Source organism: Spodoptera frugiperda, chromosome 25 (genome assembly GCF_023101765.2).
Source record: "Spodoptera frugiperda isolate SF20-4 chromosome 25, AGI-APGP_CSIRO_Sfru_2.0, whole genome shotgun sequence".
NCBI lineage: Eukaryota > Metazoa > Arthropoda > Insecta > Lepidoptera > Noctuidae > Spodoptera > Spodoptera frugiperda.
The window spans coordinates 15,420,991-15,435,420 of NC_064236.1; the positions used below are offsets into that span (position 1 = coordinate 15,420,991).

The following is a 14,430-nucleotide window of genomic DNA, read 5'->3' on the forward strand; positions in this document are numbered from 1 at the left end:
GAAATAAAACAAAGACTACCGTTATGTCCTCAAAGTATAACAATTATTTTCGCATTTATTTATAACTGTAGTTAACGCTTACACGCTTCTTCAACAAAGTGCTATATGTAGATACCTACCAGACCGTATTTACGAGTAACATTGCCCGTTGTCAATTAGTTCTTCCAACTTCCTTATCAGGATCAACTGATTACATAGCTATCAGTTTTTCTCTAGTACAGCCTATCCATATTGCATTCGGACCGTACTTATTACCTAACATTCGCATCCGTGACGACGTTACGGTAACATCACGTTACATTGCCGCTCTAACAGGCCATTTGTTCCGATTACTTGGAACATTACCAGTGATGCACCACACGTGTTGCGATACAATACAGCAAGTCTGAATTCTAAAAATCTATGGAGTACGTGATTGTTGCTTCCGCGTTTCTTTTTGCAAGGCATTAGACTATTTTGTAAGATATTCGCTAGTTCCGTCAGCTGTGTTACAATCTAGACTTTAGGTTTGCGGTATAGAATTTAAAATGTATTGTTGTATAAAAATTGTATGAAATGTAATGCTTATTACGCTTGTCTGGCCTCGTGTTAGTAACGGAACTGTGGTAGTAGCCTTCCGATAGGTCGTTACATGACCCTTGTATGGTAAGTAACCTTAAAGAAGTATCATCTTGATAAATTAGTCTTTTTGTTTTGTACTGTGGAGTAATTAATTAGGTGTTATGTGTGGCATCAGCCAGAAACGTTAAGTTAATGTTATGACACTGTTTTGTATCAACCATTAAGGATTAAGTCATAGAAACTAGTTCATGTTATTAGATAGTTAATCCGTATTTTCGATTATAATTTTCGATTATAATTCGATTATAATCGAAAATACGGATTAACTATCGAAATGGAAAATAATTATTTTCGATATTAAAAAAAAATCACCTCTTTACATTTTACTACTGTGACTAGCTTAAAATAGTGAATCTGTGCTATATACACGAAAAGCTGATAAAAGCTTTCAGGCTATAATCTGCTTCTCTGAAAATTTTCATCCCGGTGTGTCCACCCTGTCCTGACATGATTGGATAAAAAACATCCGTCCGAACGTTCGCATTTTAAATAATATTTATTAAAATGAAAAACGAAGTTGGTAATTTTATTACTGGTACCAACTACAAAATTAATGGAATATCTACTTTGTGCCTTTTAAATAAATATACTTTTCGAGGAAAACTATATGCGGTGCCTTGTCCAATGCAAACCAATCCATAAGTACTTATGAAGCCATGCATAACACTGCATTTTGGAAATTAATTTTGTAGCTTAATTTTAATTTTACATTCATTCAGTATAAAATAACTGGTTTCCTATAGAGTAACAAATTTTAATTATAACTTCATTTTAATATTCATTTCGTCTGTAAATGTAGGAACTGTGTGTTTTATAGTGAAATAATGTTTCGTATTAAAATAATTACAATTTTGTTTTACCTAAATATATGTATATGTATGCATAAAAAAATATATACGACCGGTGCCTACCTTGTCGCGGATATTACAAACAAAAGTGCAAGCTCCCAATTTTTGCCATACGCAAATTGTATTTCTGTACCTTCCTGTGATGCACTATATTAGTTTTGGATTATACAATACAGGATAAAATAATTGCCTGCAGAAAAAAAAACGCCTCATTAGAAAATGCAAAATGAAAATACCTTCAACGTCCACCTACGTATTGTATCCTAACCTATGAACTAAAGAGTTATACTAAACTATTTGTTCTTTCCAGGTGATCGGCGATGTGGACACCCAGCTGTTCCCCCAAACGCCAGAGTATTCATACCTCCAGGAGACATAGTGCCTGGTACCATCGCGACCTATGAATGCGATGAGGGTTACGAGCTGTTCGGGGCTCATCAGAGGGAATGCACGCTCAGGGGCGACTGGACTGCAGACGTTCCATTCTGTGGTAAGAACCGTTTCTCTTCTTTAAGGTCACAAGAAAATACGTTGTAGATGTTACATGCATTTGAAGAGGTTTCTTATATCTTCGTGATCTTTAACCCAGCACATCATCGTCTATACATAAAACTAATTATCATATATAATGTGTCTTTGTGTTAATGACTCCATTGTTTCAAGAATGAAGCCATCAGATGATAAAATATAACTCAAACAATTTAATTGTATTAGTATCTAAAGAACAGTTTATAAAACGTCAACACTTATATTTCAAATCTTACCATATACTCAACAGCAGAAGACTCAAATTACCTTTTATTGCAGGCACAAACGTGGCGTTCAGAAAGCCAGCAAACCAATCCACGACAGTTCGGGGAGGCGCTGCAGCTAACGGCAATGATGGTGAAAAGACCACAGAGCATGATGGCAAGCGGTGCACGGAGACACAGAGAGAAGCCTCGCCCTGGTGGCAGGTGGACCTGCTCAGGCATTACGCCGTCAAAGTGGTCAGAGTCACCACGAGAGGATGTTGTGGTAAGGAAACCCTTATAACCATTCCTGGAGTTATAACCATTAAAATATATGCAGGAATTAGTTTATTAATAATGAAACTTTACTAGATGCTCAGAATAATAAAAACCGGATAGGATGTAGCATAGAGCCTTGTCTGTGATAATACTAAACTCACGCATACGTAATATTCACGACAAACAGCTTTACATCTCCTTAATAGGTACCGAGTAATGTCGAAATGTTGTAAATAAATACACATGCAGGAGTAGTGCGTATGTAACTCAATATAGCACTGATCTCCTAACCCACTAACCTGTAAATAATGCAACAGTCACTAAAGTATTGGATAGAACTGTTTTATACAAATATATTGATCGTGTCCCTCCACACGGGACCAATAAGTATAAATCGCCAACACCTCAATATTTATATTGCATTCCTACTCGCCTCCGTTTAGAAACCGCTTTACAAAACTGGCCCTTATAGCATTTGGTAAAACTATGATAAAAGACAAACCAGGTGCACATATTTGAAATGGGGATATTACAATCATTGAGTTTAAATTCACTTAAACGTATTCCAAAGTACTGGCCTCTGTCCTATTTACAGTACGTAAACACGAACGAAATTCGGTGCACAATTTTCACTCTATTTTCGAAAAAGAAGCATGACGCCCGGCTGTCAGGAAACACTACGCTGAGAGAGCAAGCTTGAAAAGTCGAAGCTAAATCTCATCTCGGTAATGCCGTTGAGTCTACCGAAGTAAAATAACCGGGAAATAGGACGAACTAGTCTGTAGTCTGTGACAACAGAATAGAAATTAGATTAGGTCGTACACAATGCACGCATCCTTCTTGCTTGGATAATGCGCTGTTCACAATCTCATATCCCATTTTGTTATTAAAAAGACTTTAAGAGGTAACGTTAGATTAAAGACATTGTGTGGATAATATGAAGTGGATAATATTTTACTGGGAATTTTATCCAATTTCAAAAAAGAGTTGCTTGGCAAAATACCAGTTAAACGGTTTCCTTTCAATCAACATCACCTGAAGTAAAACAATCAGAGACCGTACACACAATGTCCACAGGGGACTACAGAAGTAATAACATTTAAGATTAATAAATAATTGTGAGCGGTCATCGACCCGTCTGCGTCTACCCATCGGGCATAGGTAACGGAGCCAAACGCTTTGTAAAACTTACTCAACGATGCAGTTATTTGTAATTAATAGATGATTTGCGTGAAAGTTGCCGTTATGACACAATAATACCGAGGAAATTGACGTAAAATATACATACATGTTTTCGGCATTACTTTGATTGTTCATGCTTTTTATATGAATTGTTTAAGCCCATCTCGCGTGTTGTCAAGCGAATGATAAATGTTTAAAATAATATTTTGTACATAAAATGTATATTTTATTAAATAATTATATTTTAACTTAATCTTATGTTCATCAGGTCATCAGCCGCTTCAAGATCTAGAGATCAGAGTGGGTAACAGCAGCACAGACTTGCAGCGCAACCCTCTGTGTGCCTGGTTCCCTGGTACCATCGGTAAGTGCTAAGTACAATATTATACACTACATAATGTTCAAAACAATACGTATAGTCCAAAAAATTAACTAAAACAAACATTTTATTGTAACTTTCGTGAGACATCCTAAATTAATTATCATGTTATCATAATAATTAAAACAAACATCGCTATGGTTTCCATCTAACAAATAAACAAACAACAATAAAAAAAATGGAGTATCCATCTCACTATATCTACCCCTATCCCTATTTGTGATGTGATACAACACTTCCGGCATAATAGAACAAATCAAACTTCAATGCAAATCCTGATCGGATATCGAGTGTTAATGGTTTTTAAAGCCAATCACTAAAGCTAACATAGAATTTTCCATCAGCCTGAGTTATCGGGAACTAGGTGAATGGAAAGGCAAATAAATATAAATAAATAAATAGGTAACATGACTTTTTATTTGTTTTCAAGCTCTTCGGACGTGTCGTGAGCTCGTGAGCGACTCGATGTTACATAACCTGTACACTGTATACACAATTATCTATACTTCTATACTAATATTATAAAGAGGTTTGTAAGTTTGTATGTAGGGGGTAATCTCTAGAACTAATGATCCAATCCTAAATTTTTTCACTTATAGAAAGCTATTTTTATAACTTATATATATATATATATATTTATATTTAACAGAGCAATCACAAGTTTTGTCTAGCAAGTCGGACAGAAATAGCTCATAAAACAGAATAAAATGCATGCGCTGCCTAAACTAAAATTAAAAACAATGTATCGCAATCTGGTTTGTCTTAATGATTTCTACAAAACCATATTTATATCTTTTATATTTTATCTTTTATACGCCTTTTATTTTCGGCATTCGTACTTTGGTTGATTATTTAAGCAACAAAATATTAATTATTATCAAAATTAATTATTTCAGTATCACAAGGACATCATACAGATAAGATTTGCCATTTACAGTATGTCAATAGGTTATACAGTTACAGATAATGTAAAATTACTAAGAAGCAAAATGCCGCTCGCACAATTAACACGCTTTGTGCGGACGTTTTATCTATTCACCTATAGACGGCGTTCTGCAAATACGTCATTTTTCTGAATCGCGATTTTAAAATGTTCCACGGATTGATGACCCTCCCGAATTATTATGCTTACGTTGTCGTTAGATGGTGTTCAAAATAAGCCGGCAGACGCTTCAAACGGATCCCATGATGGTAAGCAATGGCCGCCGCTCATGGACACTTGAAACACCAACACCACACTTTACAAATGCGTTGTCGGCCTTTTGGGGGTTAGGAATTTAAAGATTGTTGAGGAATTGGGAAGAGGGGTAATTGGGCCTCCGGTATTCTCACTCACAGTACGAAACATACCGCAACGCGTCGGTTTTCTGTGAGGCCGTTGTATCACTCCGGTCGAGCCGGCCCATTCGTGCCAAAGCATGGCTCTCCCACACTTACTATACACTTGGAAAGTATTAATTAAAAAACTTAAATTCTGCCAGATATCATTAATCCACGCGGACGAAGTCGCGGGCAATAATAATATAAATAAATGTATAAAAAAAGAATTTTAAAAATCCGTCGACAATTGACGGAGTATTCGATGAACAAACATACAAAAAAAAAAACATACAAACAGCCGAACATAGTACCTCCTCCTTTTTGTGAAGTTGGTAAAAACAGCTGAGATTACTGTATAGTGTTTAGTGTTGATAGCAGAAGTTATCATAGACAGTAAGACATAATCGTAAAATGTTTCTGTCGCCTAGAGTGAGGCGAGAGGGAATCTCAAACGCTTAAATACCGACGAAAAACCACTCCTGCTCTTCGATCCGGAACCGCAGTACCTAACCCCAGTAACAGAAAAAAAATAGACTAGGCCTAAGAATACAACACTTATTCACAACAATCTTTATGATTCATTCTACAAAAAAAGTTTATAGTCTTCATTCAAAAGATACTTATACAATTTATAGTTTACTTTTTAAAACACTTATAGAGTGGAAACTAGGTCGAATACGGCTGTGAAATAAAGTGATAGCTACTTATGTATGTGCTAATGTTACTGCAGTTTTCTTTCTACTCGTTCAAGTTGAAAATTTTCTCAACCATTCCATTAAAATACGATTGAGTATGTTCTTTGTTTCTTCGAACAAAATGTACTGGCTGGTAAGAACCTTTTAAATGGAATCGATGATGAGAAAAATAAAAGTGAAATACATATATTTTAAGAACTTAACGAAGAAAGTGGTCAGTGTTGTTTGTATGTATTTATTTATACTTATCATTATTAGAAGTTTGGTAGGTACTTACGTACGTACATACTTACGTACATTAATTTGATATTTTCCTTTTTTGCATGCTATAGAAATATTAGCAACAACATGCTGCACTAAAACCATATTTTTGGAAAACTATATCAATGCCATGTTTTAAGGCGAATAAGTAAATTATTAAATATTAATTATTGTTATAACAAACCCCCGATTATAGCAAGCCCTAAAGCAAGGCTTGCCCTCCCCCCAAGTTACACTAAAGAAAATAGCATTCAGACTATCAATATTTAAAAAATGCAGTGAGGGTTTTTTGTTTAATTATTAAGATCTTAGTTTTGTTTCATTCAATTACTTAACAGACGGATAATACCTAATGTCAATCTGATAGATATTTAAAAATACTTATCGGACTTGATTGTGATTACCAACACATAAAAAGTACCCACATAAATAAATCCGTTTTCACAATTACGCTATCGTAATCCTTAAGCCTCACTCTAGTACTAACAAAACGTATTTATTTTATTTACACGTTACAAAATTCAAAACAAACGTTGTTTGCAAAGGGTTCACACTTCATAGTCTTGCCCCATTGCCCTTATTTTTTCAGTGTATAAATAAAATGCAGTTCAATGTTTACAAAAACCAGAGTTCATTTTGTTTTAAACTCGGTCATGGTGAGATTTTTTATGATCTGAGAATAATGCTATGAATATTTTTCCATCACTCTATGAGTTTGTGAGTCATCCATTATTATTGACTTATTCCCATTTGCTTGTTTTATGCTCGGACTCGGACATTGGCCTAGAAAAATTATGATGATCCGAAAATATAACAAAGATCGGAATAAAATGCTGATCTCTGAGGGATAGGCAGATTTGTGAATAAATGTGCTTGTACTTTTTAAAAGTTGTGTTTGGAATTACGGTGAACTTGTTGCAAAACACAATTATAGATACCCAATCTTACAAACAAAATGTTCAACTTAGTCCAACGTAATATCTATCTTGTAAGATTACTAATAATACTTCAAAATATGTTTAAATCAATATGATATATGATTTGTCAGGCTAATTAGCAAAGAACAATAACCCTTAAATCGAATTTCATTGAGAGTTACTCAAACAACCTAAGTATTCAGTTATCAAAAGGCACTAAAGTCATTTAACCTAAAATATCTAGCTGCGTACGTTCAAACATATGCACTTCCCTGTATTCTCGTAAAGTAACTCTGTCCCTACCAACATAGGTAGGTTTATTTAGTACCACCATACCCAGACACCTAGTCTAGTCTCAGACTGATCGGGGTCATTCACCCTTTGACATGACTGCTACCTATATCACACATCACAATGATAAAATATTCCACGTATAGAATTTTCTTTCTAAACAAGTTCAATTCAATTATTTCATAACTATCTAAATTCAATACAATAATAATTCTAAATTCAAAAAACCATATATTCGAAGCGCATATATTAAGGGCATAAACAAAACGCATCGCAATAAATTATCTGTACTAAAATTTTAAAACATGGCGTCGAAATGACATTGTCAAAAGTGCATTCGCCATACCGCGCATGCTCGAAATGCTCCAACTGCAACCAACTTCTTTCGTATCAATTGACCTTTCCTTAAACGATAGATTATTCTAAACCTGAAATTCCTTAGCAAATTACACATTTATATTAAAATATGAATTGTTTCACGTTTTTAAGTGTAAAAAGATGACTAAATAGTAATGAGATGTGTGATTGAATAAACCAAAGCCTTCACGTCGGTTTTCCTCGGCCTCTGATTGGTCGTGGTTCTACGCATGGCAATTAGATTCAAGGAGGTAGACTGAAAATTTCTAGTCTCAGTATAGGTCCAATCCCCGACGAGGATAGATCAGTTGGGGATCAGACCTATCCATGAAAGAGCTCTTGCAATTAAATTAATAAATAGGAAGAACCTATGTTATTTTATTTTTTGAAAGGGTTCTTTATTGTTTTTGTAGTATTATGTGATTATTTAGCGTTAAAAATATGTACATAGTTATATTTTTTTTGTTTTATTTTTTTTTATTAATAAACAGTGTTTTTAATAATTGAAGACCGAGTACGTATTCTTTATTTCTGTTTGCTGGTAATGTAATTGTTTTATTTATATTATTTAAAAATAATATTTTGTATATCATGAAATAAACTTAAAAAAATATAATTTCTAATTCATACTGGTGTAAGTCTCATACACAACATAAACAGTAAATTGTGTATTAAAAAAATATTATTCTCAGCAAGGATCGAACTCGCGGCTAATGCCCAGCCACGGTGCCAATATGGCTGCCTTGCAATAGCATTAATTATGCATTTATTATTGATTCTGGACAGTACGGCCGTGAAATGGTAGCAGTAGCAGTCACGGTATGGGTTTCAATCATTGGACCTACGAAGGAAAGCCCAAATAAAGAATTGAGTATTGAATAAGGAACCATGCTCTTTATAGAGCGTGTCAGAATATCGGACAGTGTACATGGTACATGTGTGTCTGATAAATGAAAAATCTATTATCTGCCAGTTTGAATAGTAAGGTTGAATGTTACCTACTACCACATCAATAATATATCGATAGCTGATGAACTACGGGCCTATTTTACATAAAATGGGTTTGCCATAAAAATAATCAAGTTTATCAACGAACGCTGCTGCTCGTGACGACAATCTCGGAAAGCGTAGGAGTGGTGACAAATAAATGTGTTCTATTCGACTAGATTATTATTAAATGCATTATCAGTATAGAATTGAGAGAAGCACCAGGTACCACGTCGCGTCACATCAATCACAAGAAAGCTGCAATCGTGTCAGTCAGTTCACATGCTCTCTATGTACTGGGAACCGGTGTGGAAGCGGGTCGCCATAATGATGTCGTTATAACCGCTTTACGATTGTCTTTGACACTCTCAACGGGATCAGCGAAACTCCTGCTGATTTATAGGGTAATGTTTGAAATTATAAGGGAATGGACTGCGTTATTGAATGCACAATAGCCAATGAGTGTGTGAAAATTTTTAAGAAAGTTGTTTCTGTCTATCTGTACAAGTCTCTTTATAAATGTGTCATCAGTAATAATTGTATGATATTCTTTCGGTAATAAAATAATACCAGCAAAAGCCAATTTGTTCCTCTCATCAAACGCGTAATAAATATAATTAACCTAATGTCTTTCTCGTCATCTACTCCTCGTATGCTATTACTAACGGTCATGATCCCCTTCAACGAATCTTTTTTTAAATGTCTTCCTATTCCTTCACAGCTGTAAAAATCTTTAAAACATTCCCAGTAGTTTCACGTACATATGACAAAAGAGAGACAATTAAGAGGTAAATACTCTACTCACAACGAATCTAAGCACATAATAGTGTAGTGAAGATGAAACAACATTGCAGAGTAAACCTAATGACTAGAACTTAGAGGTAAAAGGAACTGAATCGTGAACTTGAACCATTTCAACAGTAGGGAATGGTCTAGGAAATTCAAAGTCAAGGTAAAAGAATCCATTTGGATCCATTGCGCACAATCTGTGCGTTCTTGTTGCTCCTTTGTGCCGAGATAGAAAGACGACGACAGATTGCGAAGTATGGCTACACTTTACAACGAGAGTACTTTTAAACTGCGCTTACATCGTCATTACGTGGATCTTTACGTGCAGAAGAACCATTTGAAACAAAAGTGCACTAGCGTTTTCTATGTAATTCAAACGATTCATCTATTGTTTCTTCACTTTTGTGCTAAGAAATTCAGGTATGGTTGTATAAGTTAAAATCGAAGCTCTTACAAATTATAAGGAAATTGTAGTTTTTCACAGCAAGTCATAATCCCATTCTATATACTAAAACGTGTATGAGTGTAGGTATGTGCGTTGCGAACTTTTAAATTGGAAAAATGTGGCACTTTTTTGCATTTTTATTTGGTGACTCTAAATAAGCGTGAGGAATGATTTCACATGCTGCATTTTCTGCCAAATGGTAGGTACTACAAAGTGTCGGCAACGAGTGGCTGAGTATTTCAAAGTGTATTTGCTGCGCTTAACTTAATTCCCCTTTTTGGTGCCGTGACATCGCTCGAGCGTTATTCTTCTTTCTTCTGTATTTATTAATCCCTTGAATTCTATTAGGTATATGTATTTACCCCGTTGTATCAGATCAATTTTGATGTGCCGATAAAGTTATGTTTATGTCAACAAAACCTCACCTTTCATATAGAGGGACATGAATCACAAAGTCATGGTTATTATTAAATTCCAAGTAAAGCAAATATTTTAAAAATTCTTTCAGAATCCTCAGCTAACATGTTAATTTTTTTTGTACGTCACAACAGTCCTTGCAACTTTCTTAACCATTCCTATAGTCTAATGAAGTAAAATGAAAATGCATTGCCATTACTGCGCCTGACAGGAACCTTGGGTAAAAGGAATCAGTTGATATTATCAATTTATTAGCTTTTACTTTGGTGTCGTTGCGATCCAATTTACTGTAATAGTCCTGTTTGTTCTAGATTCGTAGTCTTCTGTATATTATTTAACCTTGCAGATTAAATCTATAGAGGAGCAGAGTTTTTGTCGTGATTTCTCGAGTTATTTCGATAATCTGATATAATACGCTAGAATAGGAATCCGAATAGATGGAATCATTTTATAAGGAAACAAATATAAATAAGTAGGTATGCACTAAAATCCTCATTTTTTACCCGACTGCCAAGGAAGGGTTATGTTTTTCGCGCGTATCTTGTATGTATGAGCCTAATATTCTTTATTACCTCATTTCTTCGAAACGGCTTGATGGATTTCGACAATCAGGGTATCGTTGGATTCGTCTTAATTACCCAAGTGTTCTTAGATATGTGACGTAAAACAAAAACCAACATGGCGGCCGTGAGGCGCCCTAGATAGGAGTAAAAAAAAAAATTTTTTTTTATTTGCTACAATATGGGTATCAAATTAAAGAGCTCATCATGAGGATTCCAAAATGGTATATCACTGACATATAGAAAAAAAAATACTATGTGCAATTATGTTCTTTATTATCCAAACTAAATACTCGTATAGGTACTACGCGACGCGATTGACTAGAGGTGTCTGAACTTAAAAGTGAAAAGTGATAATAAAAGTACGTCTTAACTAAATTATTTACAATGAATTTATTTATAAATAAAGGACTAGCGACCCGCCCTCGCTTTGCTGAACGTTAAATAAGGAATCTATCTACATAGTCGTTTACCTATAGCCCATGCGACGCGTCAACTGTAAAGACCGTTTTTTGTCTAAAACTAGTAGAAATTTTGAAACAGTGTAAAGAGCAAATTTTATCTTCATTTAATGTAGAAAATTAATAAATAGACTATTTAAAAGGATAAGGATTAATACTATTACGGACAAAAAACCCCACACAATAAAAGATTCAAAAAAAAATTTAATAGTCCACACGACGAAAATTCTTTTAAAGAATTAGACTGTTTACGAAATTTGTAAATAGTAAATTTTATTGCCCTTAATCCTTTCTTCTTTTTCTAATTCCTTTACTCTCTTTGTGTTACGCAATCAATCTAAAATAACTGGATCGACGTGTATTATTTTTTTTATTATCTTGGTATTGGAAGTAGTTCTCTCGTGTCGCGGGTGAAATCTTGAGAAACACATAGCCGTATTATAACTAACTAAAAAGTGTTAAATAAAAATAAATAAATTTAAAAAATTAAAAAACCCGACTGCAAAAACACTTTAAATAAAATCTGAAAAGTAAAAAACAAGCTTAGTCTAAAAGTGTAGATAGCAATGCTATTACCACAAAATTAAATAATTTCATAATCAATACACAAAAAATAATAATCTTATGCGAAACATAATTGAGTGTAACAGTCGGGACCCATTAAATAAACGAGACTAAAATCATTCAATATGGGTCCCGACTGTTGCACTCAATTATGTTTCGCATAAGATTATTATTTTTTGTGTATTGATTATGAAATTATTTAATTTTGTGGTAATAGCATTGCTATCTACACTTTTAGACTAAGCTTGTTTTTTACTTTTCAGATTTTATTTAAAGTGTTTTTTACGCAGTCGGGTTTTTTAATTTTTTAAATTTATTTATTTTTTCAGTTCTAGTAACAAAAATGCGGATAGAAATAACTTCACACACTTTTATTTCAGTTCACATAACAAACTGCGGCTGCGGTATTTGGTATAATAAAACTAAAGGTCAAAAATAATTAATTTTATTATTTTCGGAAATCAAAGGTTCGTTTTGTTTCATAATAACTTTGTGGCTACATTCTTGAATGAACAGTTGATTTGTTGAGCGATGTTCGCACTGGTCGGCGCAATAGTTCTTGGACTAATTAGCCAGCGTGTGTGACGCGCGGTAGAGGCTTTGCAGACATGGAGAGCGGTCAAATCAGAGCGCGATTTTGCCTAAACAAAACTAGGAACTCTACATGCAAATTTAATTGCACGATTTAACGTAAATTCACATTCAATTTCATTAATAATGGTCAGTTTTTTGTATTGAATTCTCGCATTTGCTTATCGCTTATTTTATCCCTGTCTTTAGGTTTTGTAGGCATTTTGAAAGCTACTATCGATATATCAGTGTCACTAGAGACACTGATCGTCACGTACATACACAAAACAGTTCCTTGACTTTCAGAAAGTATCATATACATAATAATATCTTTAAAAAGTAATCAGAAAACAATAGAAGTACCTACCATATCATTATATTCGTATCTCATCTTGTTTTAAAGAGGTATTTGTCTATTTCCCACATTCGTGCGCCCGCGTCAGCGCACGCGCTCGCTTTCTTTATAAAACTGCCTCACACATTAAAATAATTATGTAAAATTATCAACATTGTTTATTCATTACATAAGCTATAAGTTTTCACTTCACTGCTTATTGTTTTTCTAGCGACGATTATAGCCACGCTTTTTAATGGACCTACTGTGATTAAAATAAAAAATGCTGAATAAAATGCTCGTTGGTCTACTTACCGCTGTGTCTTGGGTTTAATTTCCGAATATTACAATTATCTTTAACAATTATTGGTGTTCACTGTGTTAAGAAATAATTGGAACAGGTTCACTATTAAATGATACATGGCCAGGATTAATGAGCTTACATTTTCATGCCTTTGTTTAATGTTTCCATTCTATATAAATATTTGACCTATTTGTAAATAATAATAACAAGTTGTGGGTAAAAATTACGTAAGTTTAGGAAAGTGTTTGTTCGTTTGTTTTTTGAGTTAACGCTGGAACGGCTCGCCTGATTGCTATGAAACTTTCATCATTCTATTGTTTTGCTTGATGCCAGTAATTAGAGAAGAGGTTAGCGTAACGTACTTTGTTTGGCATATTTCTTTTTAACATATTATTATATGGCTAAGATTTGGCTAAAGAAATCAAGCCCAGGAGTGTATAGGAGCAGCAGATGGATGAAGGAAGCATTGAACTGATGGAACGAACTCATTTAACCTTTTGACCGCCAGAGCATAAACGCTTTGCTGTGCCCTCCACGCCATAAATTTTTTTTGTCAAGCCACAAATTCAACGAAATAACCCTGAAAATATTAGGGATTCCAAAATGTTATCGAATGTGTTTATTTTGTTTTTCTCTGTTATCTGTTTCTTGTCATCTAAAGATGTCGGTGGCGCACAGGGCACGCTTGCGCATGACATCTATTCATGCCATTGGCGTTCAAAAGGTTAAGCACTAGAGATCCCGTTGTCAGCAATCGTTTAGTTACTGACTTAGTAGGTATTTAAACTAAATATTGCATTCAAAACGTAGAAATTGACGCATTGTTCATTGAAAAAATTTAATATTAATTTAACATTAATTAAGAAAGTATCAATGAAAAAATTATAATTGACAATTTGCATTGCACTCCAATTTAAAATCAATACACAATCAATCTCAGAACTGCATTTGTTAATTAAAATTAAGCCTTGTACACAATTGAGGTGTGTAACCAATTAAAGCAGTTACTTTCAGACAGTGAGAACATAACCTTAAACAAACGAGCGAAAGTAAAGAGAGCTAATGATTACATAGAAAAGGTTGAGTGTCAACTACAATCAGTTAAACGATCACCATTT

General features: G+C 34.2%; 1 protein-coding gene across 1 annotated transcript in view; it reads left to right on the forward strand.

The window, feature by feature from the left end:
- The window catches only part of LOC118262555 (sushi, von Willebrand factor type A, EGF and pentraxin domain-containing protein 1), a 116,152-nt gene that overhangs the window by 82,310 nt on the left and 19,412 nt on the right, over positions 1–14,430 (forward strand). The window contains exons 2-4 of the mRNA XM_050703949.1: positions 1,780–1,959; positions 2,277–2,486; positions 3,930–4,025. Coding sequence (XP_050559906.1) covers positions 1,780–1,959; positions 2,277–2,486; positions 3,930–4,025 — 486 coding nt within the window. The remainder of the gene's footprint in view (positions 1–1,779; positions 1,960–2,276; positions 2,487–3,929; positions 4,026–14,430) is intronic.